Source organism: Lampetra planeri, chromosome 52 (genome assembly GCF_965212315.1).
Source record: "Lampetra planeri chromosome 52, kcLamPlan1.2.h2, whole genome shotgun sequence".
NCBI classification, from domain to species: Eukaryota; Metazoa; Chordata; class Hyperoartia; order Petromyzontiformes; family Petromyzontidae; genus Lampetra; species Lampetra planeri.
In genome coordinates this window covers 7,468,362-7,489,958 of record NC_136158.1, presented here as the reverse complement: position 1 = coordinate 7,489,958, position 21,597 = coordinate 7,468,362, and the positions used below count along the sequence as shown (strand labels likewise).

Genomic DNA, 21,597 nt, shown 5'->3' with positions numbered 1-21,597 from the left:
CTACGAGTTGGCGTGCGTGTGCGCGAGTGAGGGAGCGGTGGTGGTTAGCGCGCTGCGCTACGAACCCCCGTTTACCCGAGTTTGATTCCCACTCACGGCCAACACCTGCAATGGATTATCTCAAACACACCTGGGCCACCTACCCTAGATGGACACGGCCTCGAGTGAGTACCTGAGACAAAGGCGGCCGGGGGTGGTTGCTGGCCACCCTCCCCCCGTGTGCCGTGCCGGGCCTCATTGGTGCTGTTCAGGCTATACGGGGGATCTTTGTCTTTGATCCCAATTGAGTGATCTGCAGGGAATGTTTCAGCATTGAGGATGTGGTTTGGCGAATACCGGTTCCACTGTGGGTGTGGGTTTAGCTATGAGATTAACCCAGATAACTCCACGCAGGACCGGGAGAGACAATACAAACTTCACGGAAAGAGGCACCCGAGTCGGGAATCGGCTACACAGGAGTGCGAGTTAGCGGGGGCGAGCGAGTGGGCTTAAGCGAGCGGGGGCGAGCAGGCGTGAGTGAGCAGAGGTGAGCGGGGGCGAGCGAGCGAGGGTGATCGGGGGCGAGCGAGCGAGGGCGAGCGGGGGCGAGCGGGCGTGAGCGAGCGGGCCTAAGCGAGTGGGGTCGAGCAGGCGTGAGTGAGCGGGGGGTGAGCGGGGGTGAGCGGGGGCGAGCGAGCGAGGGCGAGCGGGGGCGAGCGGGCGTGAGCGAGTGGGCCTAAGCGAGTGGGGGCGAGCAGGCGTGAGTGAGCGAAGGTGAGCGGGGGCGAGCGAGCGAGAGCGAGCGAGGGCGAGCAGGGGTGAGCGGGGGCGAGCGGGCGTGAGCGAGCGGGCCTAAGCGAGTGGGGGCGAGCAGGCGTGAGTGAGCGGAGGTGAGCGAGGGCGAGCGGGGGTGAGCGAGCGAGGGCGAGCGGGGGCGAGCGGGGGCGAGCGGGCGTGAGCGAGCGGGGGCGAGCGGGCGCCCACCTTGCTGAGCTGCGTGCGTGCGTGCAGCTCGTGGCGCTGGCCCACGACGCAGTCGACGGCGCCCAGCTGTGCCCGCACGTCCTCGCAGAAGCGCGAGAGGTCGGCGCGCGCAGAGCGCCACGCCGCGTCCAGCTGTGCCCGTACGCGGTCCTCCCTGGCGCGCAGCGCGGCCGCCGCCAGTGCCGCGTCGTAGCGCCCGCGCAGACACGCGTCGGGGGCGAGGGGCGCCGCTGCCGCCCCCCCGCCCCCCACCGCCTCCCCCATGGGGGTGTCGTCGCCCGCGCCGGTCACCTCGTCCATTTGCGGCCTGGGCAACGGTGACACCGCGATCGTGACGGCGGTGGTGGTGACGGTGGTGGTGATGATGGTGGTGATGATGGTGGTGATGATGGTGGTGATGATGGTGGTAACGGTGGTGGTGATGATAGTCGTGATGGTAGTGGTGGTGATGATGGTGGTGATGGTGATGAAGGTGGTGGTGACAGGTTGGCACAAGGGAGACAAAGTCTGCCGGTCGTGATGTCGGTCACCCAACCCCTCGTGCGCCGCGCAGGGCTTAATGGGTGCTCGCTAACAGCACTTGCCCCCAACGGTCTGTAGAGGCTAAACGGGGGATCTTTGTCGATGTTTGTTTTGTCTACGTCTGTGTGTATGTGTATATGGGGAGCGGCAGCGTAATGCTTAGAGCGTTGCGCTTTGAACCCGGTGACCGAATTTCATTCCAGCTCACAGCCAACATCAGTGACGATTATCTGAACCGGTTCCGGGCCTTTCCTAGGTCGACTCAGCCGCAAATGAGTGCCAGGTTGCGGTGTATACTAAACATCGCCACTGGGGAGACAAAGGCAGATGGACGTGGTGCTGGCCACCCACCCCCTGGTGTGCCGTGCCGGCCTTCATAGGTGCTCCTCGCCGACAGCATTTGCCCCAACAGTCTGTTAAGGTGATACGGGGGATCGTTGTCTGTGCGTCTGTGTGTGTGCGGGAGACCTGTGTTGGTTGATGTCTTCGAGCAGGGCCTCCATGGCGGAGGCGATGGCCTCCTTCTCCTCGCCGGGCCTCCCCGAGGCCGCTCCATGGCCCAGCGCCGTCTCCACGCCCCGGAGCCAGCGCTCAAACTCCAGCAGCTGCTCGCCGCTCCTGCACAGGCAAAGGGTCGACCCCGTGTAGTCCACGAGGCGCCATCGGGCCGTAAGTGCCGGCGGGCGAGCGGTCGTTCAGGCCGTCACGGCGCACTTACGAGGGGGCAGCATGGACGACGCCACGCCCGGTGGCTTTTGTCTCCCCGGTGCCGACGCGTTACACGAACCACACCGGGTACTCAATTAAGGCCGAGTCGAGCTCGGGGGAAAGCCAAGAGAAGGCCGTGAGTGGGACTCAAATGTCTCGTCAGCGGCAGTCGGGCTTACTGGTGAACCACCGCTGATGAGACAATGAACGTGTGTTTCTGGTGCCAGGAGTGTGTGCTGTTGACGTGCTGTTCCCGTGATGTCCGTGTGTAGTTCGTGTGCCGTTCGCGTGGTGTACGCATGCTGTTCGCGTGTTGTTTGTGTGTTTCTGGCGCTGGGAGCGAGTGGAATGTGGAGTGGCGCGTCGAGGGAACCACCTGTGCAGCCGCTGCAGGCGCTGGGCGAGGGCGAGGCGGGCCGCGTGGGCCCGCGCGCTCACCAGGCCCAGGGCCCGCCGGTCGCCCTCCAGCGTCCGCTCCGCCTCCTCCAGGGCAGCCGGCGGCACGGGGTGCGGGGCGCCGGGGGTAGGGGGGCCGTGGGGGGGGACGCCCCCCCCACCCCCACCCCCACGGGCCAGCGCCAGCGTCTCCAGCTCAGCAGCCGAGTGCTCGAGCAGAGAGCGCCCCTCCGGGAGATTGTCCAGCACGGCCTGCGGAGGACGGCGGAGACGCGGGGACACGGGGAGAGAGACACGGGGATTAGGGGAGACAGAGAGACCAGGGGACACCGGGAAAGAGAGACAGATATGAGGAGAGAGATAGACATGGGGGCATGAGGAGATAGAGAGAGACACACATGGGGAGACAAAGATACGGGGACATCATGTGAGCGAATACACAGAGGTCAGGGGTCATTTGCGAGACGTCAGGGGAGCAGGGGACGGCTGGTGGAAGTCGCGGCAGGTCAAGGGTCGTCTCGGAGGTCGGAGGTCGTGGGTGAGAGGAGGGGGGCAGCACCTGCAGCACGTCGATGTGGCGCTGCGTGTCGGCGACGTCGCCATGGCAACCGTCATGCTGCTCCACGGCGAGGCGCGTGCCATGGAGCCACGCGCGCAGCGCCTCGCGGGCGCCTGGAACACAACAGCAACAACAACGAAAGCATCAACAACAACGTCAACAACAATGTCGTCAACAACAACGACGACGTCAAAAACAACGTTTTAATCAACAACGACGTCAACAACAACAACGTCAACTATTCATACAGTAGCGAGCAAATGAACGGGTGAGTGAGTGGGAAGCGAGTGGGCGGCGAGCGAGCGAGTGATGAGCAAGTGGTGGTGAGAAAGTGGTGGTGAGCGTATGAGTGGTGAGCGAGTGAGTCGTGGCGAGCGAGCGAGTGGTTAGCAAGCGTACGAGTCGTCTCACCGGAGTAGGCATGGAGCCCGGGGTGGAGCGGTGATTCTGTGGGGAACGTGGAGTCAAAGGAGCGGGTCGTTCCGCTCTGGTGGAAATCCGCTCCGACCCCTCCCCCTCTCACCAACACCCGCGAGGTAAGCAGCTCCTTTGGGATAACGGAGATCGGCGGGGGGGGGATTAGCGGGGGGGGGGGGATCAACGGGGGGGGGATCAGCGGGCAGATCAGTGCGGGATCAGTGCAAGGGTGAGCTGGGGTGAGCGTGAGCCGTATGAAAACCCTCACCGTCTCGACCGTGGTCACCGTCATCCGATAGAGGCCACCACCTCCACCTCCATCACCTCCACCTCCATCACCTCCTCCATCACCTCCTCCTCCACCATCTCCTCCTCCACCATCTCCTGCTCCACCTTTTCCACCGTCCCGCAGGAATCCGGGCTCCTGCTGCCCCGTGAGCTGCTCCGAGTCAGCTACAGCATCGCGTGAGGCGGCCATCGTTAGCCAAGCCCGGGAGGTCGTTGGGGCACCCGTAGCTGAAACAACACGCGGGGCGTCACGACGACGACGAGGGGGGGCGTCACGACGACGACGACGACGCGGGGCGTCACGGCGACGACGACGCGGGGCGTCACGACGACGCGGGGCGTCACGACGACGAGGGGCATCACGACGACGAGGAGGGGCGTCACGACGACGACGAGGGGGGGCGTCACGACGACGACGAGGGGGGGCGTCACGACGACGACGCGGGGCGTCACGACGATGGACCGTCACAAGGCATCACAACACCAGATGGTTATAAAGCAGCAAGTTGGCACAGTAGAGAGCACAGGAGTCATCCCAGTCAGTCAGCCCATGGCACCTGGGTCTGACCGTACCAGCAGCGAGCCTTTGACACTTCAAGTGGCCTCAAAGTGCACCTAGCCTGGCATGGGCTGGGTGCAACAGGCACAACTCTTGTTTCCCTGACGGGTGCTGCTCAGTGTTCGCAGTACGGTACAGTAGACCCTCAGTTAACAGTGACATCGGTGAACGGTTTTCAGGTGAACGTTTCGCTCCCCGTGGTGACCCCATGGTGTCCACTGACGTTAGAAATGTGACTACCGTCACCGTGTTACATTATGCACACGGGCACCGATTCGACCGATCCGAACGCTCGTAACTGGGGCTGAGCCATGCGCTCAGCGAAGCGGCGACGCTCATTTATGAGCGTCTAGACCTCGACTGGCTTCGTCTGCCTCGCGTTGTCTGTTGTGGCCGTGGAGACAGCCTCTCGTGCAGACTCGGCGACTCAGACTTAATTTTACACTTTTTAGAAAATTTTTAATTATTGCAATGGCTGCTAAAGTGAATTGGCAAAAGGAAAAGAGGAGTAGGAAGTAATCAGCCTTAAAACAAAAGCAGGTCAATTTGTGATCATTTTAGAACAGATTCACGCTTTTAACATCTAATTCCTATATTCGATTAACAGTTATTCCTGCAGAACAGGGGAGAGAATACAAACTCCACTCACTCACTGCCGAACAAGGAGAGAGAATACAAACTCCACTCACTCACTGCAGAACAGGGGAGATAATTCAAACTCCACTCACTCACTGCAGAACAGGGGAGAGAATACAAACTCCACTCACTCACTGCAGAACAGGAGAATGAATACAAACTCCACTCACTCACTGCAGAACAGGGGAGAGAATACAAACTCCACTCACTCACTGCAGAACAGGAGAGAGAATACAAATTCCACTCACTCACTGCAGAACAAGGAGAATGAATACAAACTCCACTCACTCACTGCAGAACAGGGGAGAGAATACAAATTCCACTCACTCACTGCAGAACAGGGGAGAGAATACAAACTCCACTCACTCACTGCAGAACAGGGGAGAGAATACAAACTCCACTCACTCACTGCAGAACAGGGGAGAGAATACAAACTCCACTCACTCACTGCAGAACAGGAGAGAGAATACAAACTCCACTCACTCACTGCAGAACAGGGGAGAGAATACAAACTCCACTCACTCACTGCAGAACAAGGAGAATGAATACAAACTCCACTCACTCACTGCAGAACAAGGAGAATGAATACAAACTCCACTCACTCACTGCAGAACAGGGGAGAGAATACAAACTCCACTCACTCACTGCAGAACAGGGGAGAGAATACAAACTCCACTCACTCACTGCAGAACAGGGGAGAGAATACAAACTCCACTCACTCACTGCAGAACAAGGAGAGAGAATACAAACTCCACTCACTCACTGCAGAACAGGGGAGAGAATACAAACTCCACTCACTCACTGCAGAACAGGGGAGAGAATACAAACTCCACTCACTCACTGCAGAACAAGGAGAATGAATACAAACTCCACTCACTCACTGCAGAACAGGGGAGAGAATACAAACTCCACTCACTCACTGCAAAACAGGGGAGAGAATGGCGTCACCACTGTGCCACTACCACCCTGCCACTCCACTAACCACTACACTACCACACCCCACACAACAAATCGGAGGATCCGGAGAAAAGTCCACGTGACTACGGGTCGAGAGAGAGACACACAAATTCCAAATATACAATAGACAGCAGGGTCGAGATCGAACCCGCGACCTCCTGCATAGCAGGCGAGGGAGTTAACATCAGTACCTGGTGCGATGTGTAAACTTCGCCACTGGGGAGACAAAGGCGGCCGGGCGTGGTGCTGGCCACCCAACCCCTCGTGTGCCGTGCCGGCCTTCATAGGTGCTACTCGCTAACAGCACTTAAAGGCTACGCGGGAGATCTTTATCTTTGTCTCCCCCCCGCCCGTGTCTCCTCCTCATCGCCAACGGTCGAAGTGTTGAGAAACACCCCTGAAGCGATCGCCGATTGCCAATATCTGCACCATCGCCAACGCTCCAACCCACTGCTGGATGATGCCCTCCCCAAGCCATTGCCACCCCTCACGGCCTTGTACCACGACAGGGAGGCGCAGCGCCTCGTAGGAAGAAGCCCCTGGGTTCGATCCCCGACTCGGGCACCTCTCCTCCCCAGAGGGGATGCTTTTACACACCACACCAGGCACTCATTTTGAGTCGACCTAGGGGAGGTCCAGGAACGTGAGCGGGATTCGAACTTGGGTCGTCGGGGTCGTAGCGCAGCGCGCTAACAGCTACGCTACCACACCCCACGCAATTTTCACCACCACCATCATCACCATCACAACCATTACAACCATCACCATCATCGCTACTACCACCAACATAGTGACTACCACCACCATCAACGCCACCACCACCACTGCAGCATACTGCGACAACCGCTGTGCTAATTCGACCACGCCGCTGCCTTCGTGTGTGTGGTATTTGTAGTCTCCTCTCACCACGGGCTTCCTCCGGTTTTCTCCGCTCTCCTCCTCCCATCGCGAAAAAACCCAAACAGAGCGGAGCTGGAGGCATCGCCGCGAAGGTCGCTCACGGCACACGGTAGAGCCGCATCCACAAGGCGGCCCAACAACCCCTCAACTACGCACACCATGTGTGGCCCTGGGGCCACTGGTGGAAATTACACATTCCCATGGCAGCGACCAAAGAGTTAGAACAGGCAATAAAGAAGGCTGTCTCTGGTGTAGCTCTATCAGTTTCAAAGACAATGCAGATATATCATCAGAGCATGATCATTTTCATGTTTTGCCAGAAGTATGTGTGGTTAATACAGACATGACGCCTTGCAATAGGTGTCTATTTGGTGTTTGAACATCTTAACATCTATCTGTATTAGTGACAGAAAGGGTAGAAACCTATTCATAAATATTCCGCAAAGTGATAATCACTTTAATGACCCAGCAGGGATGATGATGATTATGATGGTAATGGTGATGCGGTGTGCGTGATGATTGCTGAATTATGATGATGACGATGACTGTTGACAGCACACACACAGCGAGACAGCACTCACACACATAGCGTGACAGCACACACACACACACAGCCTGAGAGCACACACACACACAGCCTGACAGCACACACACACACACAGCCTGAGAGCACACACACACACAGCCTGAGAGCACACACACACACAGCCTGACAGCACACACACACAGCCTGACAGCACACACACACACACAGCCTGAGAGCACACACACACACAGCCTGAGAGCACACACACACACAGCCTGAGAGCACACACACACACACAGCCTGAGGGCACACACACACACAGCCTGACAGCACACACACACACACAGCCTGACAGCACACACACACACACAGCCTGACAGCATACACACACACACAGCCTGAGAGCACACACACACACAGCCTGACAGCACACACACACAGCCTGACAGCACACACACACACAGCCTGACAGCACACACACACACAGCCTGACAGCACACACACACACAGCCTGACAGCACACACACACACACAGCCTGAGAGCACACACACACACAGCCTGACAGCACACACACACACAGCCTGACAGCACACACACACACACAGCCTGACAGCACACACACACACACAGCCTGAGAGCACACACACACACAGCCTGACAGCACACACACACACAGCCTGACAGCACACACACACAGCCTGACAGCACACACACACAGCCTGACAGCACACACACACACACAGCCTGAGAGCACACACACACACAGCCTGAGAGCACACACACACACAGCCTGAGAGCACACACACACACACAGCCTGAGGGCACACACACACACAGCCTGACAGCACACACACACACACAGCCTGACAGCACACACACACACACAGCCTGACAGCATACACACACACACAGCCTGAGAGCACACACACACACAGCCTGACAGCACACACACACAGCCTGACAGCACACACACACACAGCCTGACAGCACACACACACACAGCCTGACAGCACACACACACACAGCCTGACAGCACACACACACACACAGCCTGACAGCACACACACACACAGCCTGACAGCACACACACACACACAGCCTGACAGCACACACACACACAGCCTGACAGCACACACACACAGCCTGACAGCACACACACACACAGCCTGACAGCACACACACACAGCCTGACAGCACACACACACACAGCCTGACAGCACACACACACAGCCTGACAGCACACACACACACAGCCTGACAGCACACACACACACAGCCTGACAGCACACACACACACACACAGTATGACAGCACACACACACAGCCTGACAGCACACACACACACAGCCTGACAGCACACACACACACAGCCTGACAGCACACACACACACACACAGCCTGACAGCACACACACACACAGCCTGACAGCACACACACACACACAGCATGACAGCACACACACACACAGCCTGACAGCACACACACACACAGCCTGACAGCACACACACACACAGCCTGACAGCACACACACACACACAGCCTGACAGCACACACACACACAGCCTGACAGCACACACACACACAGCCTGACAGCACACACACACAGCCTGACAGCACACACACACACAGCCTGACAGCACACACACACAGCCTGACAGCACACACACACACAGCCTGACAGCACACACACACACAGCCTGACAGCACACACACACACACAGCCTGACAGCACACACACACACGCTGGTGCTCGCGACACCGACCTGCACCGCACGGCTGTCTCCCACACCGGGCGAGTCGAGACGGCGTCACCACAACCGCCCGACCGCCGTCACCCTGACTCGAGCCCCCATCAGCCCCATGTCGGTGCCCCCCCCCCCCAGGCAACATCAGCCCTTCCCACGCCAAATCTCTCTCTTCCAACCAGAGGCAAACCGGAACAAAACAAGAACCACAGATCAGAAGCAGTCGGCGCTCCACACGGAGGAGCTCAAGGCTGCTGCAAGTGCACCATCAGTGCGGAGTGGCGGGCAGTAGGGAGGGAGGTGGGTCAGGGTAGTGACATGGGAGGGGGGAGGGGAGCAGTGGGAGGTGGGTCACGGTTTTGACCACTGGTATGGATGGGGCAGTGGGCGCGAGGCCACGTCACACCGACACTTCTCCGAACGATTCCTATTCATAGACCGCGTTCGTTTCCGCACAAGGCGGGGGAAGTGGCAGTGTAAGTGAGAGACACCGGGAGGTGGAGGGGGGTGTTTGATACGGTGGGGAGCGCACGTGGTGTATGTCAGTCGCCAACCCACAACGCCCAGGGTCTGTCCCCCGTGACCTGTCGGTAGCAGAGAGCCTCACACGCTTCACGTCGCGGTGTTCGTGTGAGCACCTTTACGAGTGTCGGCTTCTGCGAGTATCTGTGGGCGTCTCCGTGTGTCTGTTTTCCCAACTGCGCCATCACCTCGTGAGATACACCCTAACGCCTTCAAAGACAAAAATCGCCCCGTGTAGCCTTAACAGACAGAGGGGGTGGGTGGTGGCCAGCACCACGCCCAACTGACTTTGTCTCCCTAGGACTCGTTTGAGGCTGAGTCGACCTAGAGGAGGCCCAGGACCGGTTCATATAATCGTCACTGATGCTTCCCGTGAGCGGGAATCGAACTCGTGTCGCAGAGTTCATAGCGCAGCGCGCTAACCACGACACTACCGCTCCCCACACGTCCACACACAGACGCGCACACGCGCGTCTGTGTGTGGACGTGTGGGGAGCGCCTCTGACAACCACGCTGGTGTTGCGAGCGTGACCCCCACATAGTCGAAGAAGATTGCCCCGTTTCTTGGCAAGGCTCTGTGCGTCCTCGGACTTCAAAGTCGTCAGCAGCCGCCACTGTTTCACGCGCGGCCTCACCGAGCGTGGGCTACTTGGGGGGGCGGTGGGGGGGGCTCGTGAGCTGGGAGCGTGTGGGAAGCTCCGGTTGTAAAGAAGCAGCTCTCCTCTTACTCTTACACCACCATGATCATCCCAATAGAGGAAGTGGGACGTCTGGGCGTACAGGACGGGAACCGAGAGGGTGTGGGGGTGGTGGTGGTGGGGGGGCGTGTGGAGCTCAGAGGGTGCGTGAAGTGCGTGGCGCGTGTAATGTGTGGCATGTGGAGTGTGGTGCGTGGGGAGTGGTGGCGCAGCGGTTAGCATGTTGTGCTACGAACCTGACGACTCGAATTCGATTCCTGCTCGTGGCCACCAACACAGGACCATCATATGAACCAGTTTTGGGCCTCCCCTAGGTTAACTCAGCCTTAAACGAGTACTCAGTGTGGTGCGAAAACATCAGTGGCCGGGCGTGGTGCTGGCCACCCACCCCCTCCGTGCACCGTGCCGTCGTTCAAATGTGCTCACAAACAGCAATTGCCCCATCAGCCTGTTAAGCCCAAGCGGGAGACCTTTGTCTTTGCGTGGTGTGTGGCCAGGGAGGGGATGGGGGTGAGCTTAGACGCGCGGATTTCCGTCTAAAGTTAGGGACGCGCGCTGAGTTAAGGACGAGGGGTGGGGGCGCGCCATCTAAGTGGTAGTATGTTGAACCGTCTACGTGGTAGTATGTTGAACCGTCTACGTGGTAGTATGTTGAACCGTCTAAGTGGTAGTATGTTGAACCGTCTAAGTGGTAGTATGTTGAACCGTCTACGTGGTAGTATGTTGAACCGTCTAAGTGGTAGTATGTTGAACCGTCTAAGTGGTAGTATGTTGAACCGTCTAAGTGGTAGTATGTTGAACCGTCTAAGTGGTAGTATGTTGAACCGTCTAAGTGGTAGTATGTTGAACCGTCTAAGTGGTAGTATGTTGAACCGTCTAAGTGGTAGTGTGTTGAACCGTCTAAGTGGTAGTATGTTGAACCGTCTAAGTGGTAGTATGTTGAACCGTCTAAGTGGTAGTATGTTGAACCGTCTAAGTGGTAGTATGTTGAACCGTCTAAGTGGTAGTATGTTGAACCGTCTAAGTGGTAGTATGTTGAACCGTCTAAGTGGTAGTATGTTGAACCGTCTAAGTGGTAGTATGTTGAACCGTCTAAGTGGTAGTATGTTGAACCGTCTAAGTGGTAGTATGTTGAACCGTCTAAGTGGTAGTATGTTGAACCGCGCCCATCGGAGTTTTCAATTCCGTATAGTGGTGTAGTATATAGTGCGGTGTGTAGTGTATAGTGCAGTGTGTAGTGTATAGTGCAGTGTGTATTATATAGTGCAGTGTGTAGTGTATATTGTAGTGTATGTTGAACTTCTCTCGCACCGTGTTAATCGGAGGTGCGGATTTCTCACGCGTGAAAGGCTGCAATCTTCCACCACCCCCATCTATAATGTCTCGGTGGACAGAGGCGCGGTGGAGGGAAGATCTAAGAAGGAAGAGGGTTCAGGATGTGGCGCTGCAGACATCCCTCGCCGCTGATGCAAGCCATGACCAGGCTGCGCACTGGGGTGTAGACTGCACCGAGACACGGCCACTGGTGCCGTGCGACCACGGCGTGACGAGCGAGGCAAAAGCAGAAGTCGTAGAGCAGAAAAAAGCCAAAATACAACCGAAGGGGCCCTATGGTTGATGGGATGTGCAAGGACGACAGTCGGTGCGTTTCGTTACGTCGAGGAGACAGACGTGGGCTGGAGGGGGGCTGGAGGGGGGCTGGAGGGGAGCAGGAGGGGAGCTGGAGGGGAGCAGGAGGGGAGCAGGAGGGGAGCAGGAGGGGAGCAGGAGGGGGGCTGGAGGGGAGCAGGAGGGGAGCTGGAGGGGACAGACGTGGGCTGGAGGGGGGCTGGAGGGGGGCAGGAGGGGAGCTGGAGAGGAGCTGGAGGGGAGCAGGAGGGGAGCTGGAGGGGAGCAGGAGGGGAGCAGGAGGGGGGCTGGAGGGGAGCAGGAGGGGAGCAGGAGGGGAGCAGGAGGGGAGCTGGAGGGGGGCTGGAGGGGGGCTGGAGGGGAGCAGGAGGGGAGCAGGAGGGGAGCTGGAGGGGAGCAGGAGGAGAGCAGAAGGGGGGCTGGAGGGGGGCTGGAGGGGGGCTGGAGGGGGGCTGGAGGGGAGCTGGAGGGGACCTGGAGGGGAGCAGGAGGGGGGCTGGAGGGGAGCAGGAGGGGAGCAGGAGGGGGGCTGGAGGGGAGCAGGAGGGGAGCAGGAGGGGAGCAGGAGGGGAGCAGGAGGGGAGCTGGAGGGGGGCTGGAGGGGGGCTGGAGGGGAGCAGGAGGGGAGCAGGAGGGGAGCAGGAGGGGAGCTGGAGGGGAGCTGGAGGGGAGCTGGAGGGGAGCAGGAGGGGAGCAGGAGGGGAGCTGGAGGGGAGCAGGAGGGGAGCAGGAGGGGAGCTGGAGGGGAGCAGGAGGGGAGCAGGAGGGGAGCTGGAGGGGAGCAGGAGGGGAGCAGGAGGGGGGCTGGAGGGGAGCAGGAGGGGAGCAGGAGGGGAGCAGGAGGGGAGCTGGAGGGGAGCAGGAGGGGAGCAGGAGGGGAGCTGGAGGGGGGCTGGAGGGGAGCTGGAGGGGAGCTGGAGGGGAGCAGGAGGGGAGCAGGAGGGGGGCTGGAGGGGAGCAGGAGGGGAGCTGGAGGGGAGCTGGAGGGGAGCTGGAGGGGAGCTGGAGGGGAGCTGGAGGGGAGCTGGAGGGGAGCTGGAGGGGAGCTGGAGGGGAGCAGGAGGGGGGCTGGAGGGGAGCAGGAGGGGAGCTGGAGGGGAGCTGGAGGGGAGCAGGAGGGGAGCTGGAGGGGGGCTGGAGGGGAGCTGGAGGGGAGCTGGAGGGGAGCAGGAGGGGAGCAGGAGGGGAGCTGGAGGGGAGCAGGAGGGGAGCAGGAGGGGGGCTGGAGGGGAGCAGGAGGGGAGCAGGAGGGGAGCAGGAGGGGAGCTGGAGGGGGGCTAGAGGGGGGCTGGAGGGGAGCAGCAGGGGAGCAGGAGGGGAGCAGGAGGGGAGCTGGAGGGGAGCAGGAGGAGAGCAGAAGGGGGGCTGGAGGGGGGCTGGAGGGGGGCTGGAGGGGGGCTGGAGGGGAGCTGGAGGGGAGCAGGAGGGGAGCTGGAGGGGAGCAGGAGGGGGGCTGGAGGGGAGCAGGAGGGGAGCTGGAGGGGAGCTGGAGGGGAGCAGGAGGGGAGCAGGAGGGGAGCTGGAGGGGAGCAGGAGGGGGGCTGGAGGGGAGCAGGAGGGGAGCAGGAGGGGGGCTGGAGGGGAGCAGGAGGGGAGCAGGAGGGGAGCAGGAGGGGAGCAGGAGGGGAGCAGGAGGGGAGCTGGAGGGGAGCAGGAGGAGAGCAGAAGGGGGGCTGGAGGGGGGCTGGAGGGGGGCTGGAGGGGGGCTGGAGGGGAGCTGGAGGGGAGCAGGAGGGGAGCAGGAGGGGAGCAGGAGGGGAGCTGGAGGGGGGCTGGAGGGGAGCAGGAGGGGAGCAGGAGGGGAGCTGGAGAGGAGCTGGAGGGGAGCAGGAGGGGAGCAGGAGGGGAGCAGGAGGGGAGCTGGAGGGGGGCTGGAGGGGAGCAGGAGGGGAGCAGGAGGGGAGCAGGAGGGGAGCTGGAGGGGGGCTGGAGGGGAGCAGGAGGGGAGCAGGAGGGGAGCAGGAGGGGAGCAGGAGGGGAGCTGGAGAGGAGCTGGAGGGGGGCTGGAGGGGAGCAGGAGGGGAGCAGGAGGGGGGCTGGAGGGGGGCTGGAGGGGGGCTGGAGGGGAACTGAGAAGTCCTGCACCACCCTGGGGCTGATCCCCGGCTCCACCCGGCCCCTTGCTCTTTAGACCGCGGAGCGCCGGGGCCAGAGCTCCCGAAACGCCAAGCTGCCAGGAACAATCAGCACTCTCACAGGGTGAATTAGACGAGAGAGAAGTGCAAAGACCTGTCGTGTAGCGAGTGGGTGGGTTAGTGTGTCGGTTTGACCTGCAGTGTGGCGAGTGGGTGGCTGATGTGGTGTGTGTAAGCGGATGAGTGACCTACAGTGCGCCGAGTAGGTGAGTGTGTGGGTGGGTGAGTGGATTGGTGAGTGCGTGGTTGTGACCTGCAGTGCACCGAGTAGATGAGTGTGTGGGTGGGTGAGTGGGTGAGTGTGTGGGTGGATAAGTGGGTTGGTGGGTGAGTGTGTGGGTGGGTGAGTGGATTGGTGAGTGCGTGGTTGTGACCTGCAGTGCACCGAGTAGATGAGTGTGTGGGTGGATGAGTGGGTGAGTGTGTGGGTGGGTGAGTGGGTTGGTGGGTGAGTGTGTGGGTGTGTGAGTGGGTTGGTGGGTGAGTGGGTTGGTGGGTGAGTGTGTGGGTGGGTGAGTGGGTTGGTGAGTGAGTGTGTGAGTGGGTTGGTGGGTGAGTGTGTGGGTGAGTGGGTTGGTGGGTGAGTGTGTGGGTGGGTGAGTGGATTGGTGAGTGCGTGGTTGTGACCTGCAGTGCGCCGAGTAGGTTAGTGTGTGGGTGGGTGAGTGGGTTGGTGAGTGAGTAGGTGAGTGTGTGGGTAGGTGAGTGGGTGAGTGTGTGGGTGGGTGAGTGGGTTGGTGAGTGCGTGGGTCAGTGGGTTGGTGAGTGCGTGGTTGTGACCTGCAGTGTGGTGGTGGTGGATGAGACTGGTCTCGACCTCGACACGGGTGGGACAATCAATCGAGAGTGAAGCTCACGGCGACCACGGCAGTAGCAGTGGTAGTAGCGAAAGCAGAGTGAGCGGGAGGCAACGGACCACCCCTCCGGTGGGGTAGCCTCAGCAGCAGCAGCAGCGGCGGCGGCAACGACGACAGCGGAAGAGTGCATAAGGAAGTGTGGAGAGATGACACCGAGAGACAGAGGAGCAAGCGAAGTGGACGGTGACCAGGAATGAGTGCGCTTGGGCAGGATGTGCCACGGGCCAGGAGGGACGGTGGACGACTTGTCAGGAGTAATGATGGCGATGATGGAGGTGACCATGATGGTGATGATGGCAGTGATAATGATGGCGGTGATTATTACCACGACCGTGGTGACCAATCGATTCCCTCTCCAAGGATCTTCCACGATCGATCTAAAGATAAATATTTTCAGAACGAATACAAATGATGAATGAGATCGTGGATTCACAGGGTGTGGCTGCTGCATTCCTGCCGGGGTCCCCTCCCCTTCCCAGAGCTCGAGCTCACTCCTACACACACCAAAGACAAAGATGCCCTGTGTAGCCTGAACAGACTGTTGGGGCAAGTGCTGTTAGCGAGGAGCACCTATGAAGGCCGGCACGGCACACGAGGTCGTGGGTGGCCAGCACCACGCCCAGCCACCTTTGTCTCCCCAGTGGTGATGTTTACACACCGCACCAGATACTAATTGTTGAGGCTGAGTCGACCTAGGGAGGCCCAGGACCGGTTCAGATAATCGTCACTGATGTTGGTGGCCGTGAGTGGGAATCGAACTTGGTTCGCCGGGTTCGTAGTACAGCGCGCTAACCGCTACACCACCGCTCCCCACAAACCACCACCCCCAACACACGAACACAAGATGGGATCTAGAGGGAAAACCTTCTGTCTGGCAACTTGAGTGGCAAATGGGGGGAAGGGGGGCCCCAGGGGCAGGGTGTGGCTGAGGAAGTGAGTAATGGGGAGCGGTGGCGCAGTGGTCAGCACGCTGCCCGACCAAACCAGGCCACCCGAGTTCGATTCCCGCTCATGGCTACGACCAACACCAGTGGCGAATATCTGAACCGGTCCTGGGCACCCCCTAAGACGACTCAGCCTCAAATGAGCAGCTGGTAAGATCGTCACTGGGGAGACAAAGACGGCCGGGCGCGGTGCTGGCCACCCACCGCCTCGTGTGCCAGTGCCGGCAGCCTTCATCGGTGCTGCTGCTACTCGCTAACAGCACTTGCCCGGAAAGTTTGTTAAGGCTGCACGGGGGAGCTTTGTAATGGGGGACCTGGCAGGAAGAGGGGCGAGGGGAAAAGGGGGGGGGCAGCCCCAACCCCCACGTGGCACGTGAATCGAGCCCAAACGTGTTGCCAGCTCAGAGGTTGTACCACCTCTGTATTGGTCACGTGGGGGCTTATTTCTTCACTGCGGTTGCGAGGCACGGGGCCCAGTCCCACAAACGCCAAGCGGCCAGCAACAGACAGCACCCGTGTGTCTATATGAGTGTGTAAGGGATGTCAGGGGAGGAAGGATTCCCACCAAAAGGAAGGGGGAGTGGGACGGTGACTGTGGCAGGAGATATGAGAGAGAATTGTCGAAAACCGGATCGAGAAGGCTGGGGACGAGTGTGGACTGGGGGAAGCAGTAAAAGACGAGCCCCCTGCACCCTTGTGTCGTGTAACACAGCGTCCAACAGCGGCTGTGCTATAAATATTGTCCATTGCCCGAAACGTTGAAACACGCAGTATTCCTTTGAAGGCCATAACGCAGTGCTGTGGACGAGCGTCCCGGGGTTGCCGAGGGCGCCACGGTGACCAGGATATGTTGACTACCTCGCCTGGTCTACAGGAGGTCGTGGGTTCCATCCCGACCCTGACGACGCCTGCTGCTGCTGTATATTTGGAGTTTGCGTGCCTCTCTCTCCGTGGCCGCGTGATTTATCCCTCCACATTTAGAATCAACGTCGCCACGCGTTTAGAGTGTTTGCCGGCTCCACATTTACAAACGATGATGATGACGAGCCACGTCGTTGAGCGACAATTTGTGACCAGGTTGCTTGTTAAAAAAGAGCTACGTAGCTCAGTGGCCCTTACCTGGTAAAATAAAAATAACTGTTGAGTTTAAGAGACGCTGATGAGTTTATTTGGTACCCGGATAACTATAATGATGATGGGAAGAGTGAATCCGAGAGTGCAGTCGTGTGACCTGTAGTGTGGCGAGTGAGTGAATGGGTGAGTGAATGGGTGAGTTATTGAGTGGGTGAGTTGGTTAAAAGGTGAATGAATAAGTGAGTGGATGAGAGGGTGAGCGGATGAGTGTGCGAGTGAGTGGGTGGACGAGGTGACGGGTGAGCCTGTGAGCAGGCGAGTGAGTGGGCGAGTTCGCGAGCGGTGGGACAGATGGCCGAGTCAAGCTGTGACCTAGAGTCCTCAACACGGGTGGAGGATGAACGGGAGAGTGATTATCATGGGAACAGGGACCAAGGTAGTAGTAGCAATAGCTGAGTGACAAGGGGTCGACGGGAGGAGGCGAACTGCCTGTGTATATATCGTGAGAGGTCAGACACCTTTACATAAAAAAACAAAGGTCCCCTGTATATCCTTAACAGACTGTTGGGGCAAGTGCTGTTAGCGAGTAGCAGCACCTATGAAGGCCGGCACGGCACGACGGGATGTGTGGCCAGCAATACACCCGCCCGCCCGCCTTTGTCTTCCGAGTGGCGATGTGTGTGTGTGTGTGGACACGTGTCCACACACACACACACACACGTGTCCACACACACAGTGTCCACACACAGACACGTGTCCACACACACGTGTTCACACACACACACGTGTTCACACACACACACTGGTCCACACACACACAGTGTCCACACACACACACGTGTCCACACACACATACAAACACACACGTGTCCACACACACGTGTCCACACACACAGACACACGTGTCACACACACACACACGTGTCCACACACACACACACACGTGTCCACACACACGTGTCACACACACACGTGTCCACACACACGTGTCACACACACACGTGTTCACATACACACACTGGTCCACACACACACAGGTCCACGCACACACAGTACCCACACACACACGTGTCCACACACACACGTGCCCACACACACACATACACGTGTCCACACATACACAGTGTCCACACACACAGTGTCCACACACACAGTGTCCACACACACACACACACGTGTCCACACACACACACGTGTCCACACACACACACGTGTCCACACACACACGTGTCCACACACACGTGTCCACACACACACACACACGTGTCCACACACAGTGCCACACACACACGTGTCCACACACACACACAGTGTCTACACACACACGTGTCCACACACACACACACGTGTCCACACACACACACACACGTGTCCACACACACAGACACGTGTCCACACACACACACGTGTCCACACACACACACAGACACGTGTCCAAACACACACACGTGTCCAAACACACACACGTGTCCACACACACAGACACGTATCCACACATACAGTGTCCACACACACACGTGTCCACACACACACGTGTCCACACACACACGTGTCCACACACACACGTGTCCACACACACACGTGTCCACACACACAGACACGTGTCCACACACACGTGTCCACACACACACACGTGTCCACACACACACACGTGTCCACACACACACACACACGTGTCCACACACACACACACACACGTGTCCACACACACACACACGTGTCCACACACAGACACACGTGTCCACACACACACGTGTCCACACACACACGTGTCCCCACACACACACAGTGTCCACACACAGACACGTGTCCACACACACACAGTGTCCACACACACAGACACACGTGTCCACACACACACACGTGGCCCCACACACACACACACACGTGTCCCCACACACACAGTGTCACACACACACACACGTGTCCACACACACACACACACACGTGTCCACACACACACGTGTCACACACACACACGTGTCTACACACAACAACCGCCATTCACCACTAAGTGGCGGTGACGTCACCACGACGCTTGTGCCAGGCCAAGTGCACCTTGAGGCCACGTGAAGTGTCGAACGCCCGCTGGCAGGAGGTCACGGGGCAGACCCAGCAGGTGCAACGGATCGACACACACACAGTGTCAGTGTCACACACACACACGTGTGTCACACACACACACGTGTGTCACACACGTGTGTCACACACGTGTGTCACACACACACGTGTCCACACACACACACGTGTCCACACACACGTGTGTCACACACACACGTGTCCACACACACGTGTCCACACACACGTGTCACACACACACACACAGTGTCCACACACACACACACAGTGTCCACACACACATACAGTGTCCACACACACACACGTGTCCACACACACACACGTGTCCACACACACAGACACGTGTCCACACACACAGACACGTGTCCACACACACACAAACACACGTGTCCACACACACAAACACACGTGTCCACACACACGTGTCACACACACACACAAACACACGTGTCCACACAAACACACGTGTCCACACACACACACGTGTCACACACACACACGTGTCACACACACACACGTGTCACACACACACACGTGTCACACACACACACGTGTCACACACACGTGTCACACACACACACGTGTCCACACACACACACGTGTCCACACACACACACGTGTCCACACACACACACGTGTCCACACACAGACACGTGCCCACACACAGAGACACGTGACGCGTTATCACCGAGCTGCGAGTTTGTCAACATGGATCGATTCCGCGAGACCCGCTCGATTCCTATTCCGTAAGGACACAGCGCGTGAAATCGCGTGCGCGCAATCGATCATTTCGATTCCCCCGCGTGTGCATCCACAGCACCGTTTACGGCCTGGCCTGCGTCTGGTTGACACCGCCGGTCGAGGCTTTTTGTAAACACAACAACGACAACAAAGCTCCCAGTGTAAACAGTCGACGTTGCTGCTTTTGACATCACCGACGCCGCCGCGGCGAGGAATCGAAACAGCCCGGAGGCAATGGCTGTGAATCGGCACCGCTGTTAATGTGACCGAGCTCTTTTATCACAAGCGCCGCTGGCCATCGCAAATGACTGAGGCGGCTCATCACCGTCATCATCATCATCACCACCACCATCATCACCATCATCGTCATCACCACCAACATCACCACCACCATCATCATCGTCACCATCATCGTCCTCGTCGCCGTGTGGAGATTTAGAGCAGCGGCTAAAACACTCCGAGCGCGTGGTGACGTCGACTCCGAATGTGGAGAGGGAAACCCCGGAGGAGCCGGAGAGAGAAACACAGAGAGAGAGAGAAACACACAGAGAGAGAAACACACAGAGAGAGAAACACACAGAGAGAGAAACACACAGAGAGAGAAACACACAGAGAGAGAAACACACAGAGAGAGAAACACATAGAGAGAGAAACACAGAGAGAGAGAGAAACACACAGAGAGAGAAACACACAGAGAGAGAAACACACAGAGAGAGAAACACACAGAGAGAGAAACACACAGAGAGAGAAACACACAGAGAGAGAGAGACAGCAGCAGCAGCAGCCTCCAAATAGCAGCAGCAGCAGCAGGCGTCGTCAGGGTCGGGATCGAGCCCACGACCTGCATAGCAGGCGATGGAGTTAACATCTCATAGCCACCGTGGCGCCCTTCCCCGAGTTGCATTGCCCGTCAATAATTCCGAACAGCAGCAGCAACAACAACACCACGCGTCACAACAACAACCACCACCACCACGAGGTGGGGGTCACGGCACTCACCCCGCGGGGGGGGGGGGTCGCGGCACTCACCCTGCGGTGAGGGGGGGGGTCACGACGTCCCCCGCTCGCTCCCCTGCCGGGGGGGGGGGCTGCGCGTCCACCCGGGGCTGGCGGTCCTCGTCTTGCTCGAGGACTCCGCGCTGAGTGCGCATGCGCAGGGCTCGCCCCGCCAGCCCCTCACACCACCAGCACCGCGACCCCTCCCCCCGACCCCTCCCCCCAATCCACTCCCTCCCCCGGCAGCGCCCAACAGCAGCTGTGCTCTAAATATGGTCCATTGCCCGAAACGTTGCCTCTTACACGCAGTATTCCTTTGAAGGCCACAACGCAGTGCTGTGGACGAGCGTCCCGGGGTTGCCGAGGGCGCCACTGTGGCCAGATGTTGACTACCTCGCCTGGTCTGCAGGAGGTCGTGGGTTCCATCCCGACCCTGACGATGCCTGCTGCTGTATAGTTGGAGTTTGCGTCTCTCTCTCTCTCATCATCATCACCACGGTGGCTAGGAGATGTTGACTACCTCGCCTGGTGTACAGGAGGTCGTGGGTTCCATCCTGACACTGACGATGCCTGCTGCTGTATAGTTGGAGTTTGCGTCTCTCTCTCCCCGCGTTTAGAGTATGCGGCTGCTATAAATGTCCACGTGATTGGCCTCTTCGTCGGTCTATCATTTGCGATAGCCTGGCCGCTTCTGAAAAAGAGCAACGCAGCTCAGTGGGGCTTAGACCTTGTAAAGTAAAATAAA

General features: G+C 58.8%; 1 protein-coding gene across 7 annotated transcripts in view; it reads right to left on the bottom strand.

Annotated features, from left to right (window-relative positions):
- The window catches only part of SYNE3 (spectrin repeat containing nuclear envelope family member 3), a 45,668-nt gene extending 24,664 nt beyond the window's left edge, over positions 1 to 21,004 (bottom strand). For 4 of the 7 annotated variants that reach the window (XM_078617054.1, XM_078617055.1, XM_078617056.1 and 1 more), the window contains exons 1-7: positions 9,196 to 9,302; positions 3,834 to 4,081; positions 3,560 to 3,695; positions 3,149 to 3,261; positions 2,570 to 2,841; positions 1,954 to 2,103; positions 964 to 1,270 (exon numbers count right to left, since the gene is read on the bottom strand). In XM_078617054.1, the coding sequence (XP_078473180.1) occupies positions 964 to 1,270; positions 1,954 to 2,103; positions 2,570 to 2,841; positions 3,149 to 3,261; positions 3,560 to 3,695; positions 3,834 to 4,043 (1,188 nt within the window). In that variant the 5' untranslated portion in view covers positions 4,044 to 4,081; positions 9,196 to 9,302. Of the gene's footprint in view, positions 1 to 963; positions 1,271 to 1,953; positions 2,104 to 2,569; positions 2,842 to 3,148; positions 3,262 to 3,559; positions 3,696 to 3,833; positions 4,082 to 6,196; positions 6,298 to 9,195; positions 9,619 to 20,885 lie in introns of those variants that run through there. The other 3 variants (XM_078617059.1, XM_078617060.1, XM_078617058.1) reach the window with 3 other exon arrangements.
- Between the last annotated feature and the right edge of the window lie 593 nt (positions 21,005 to 21,597).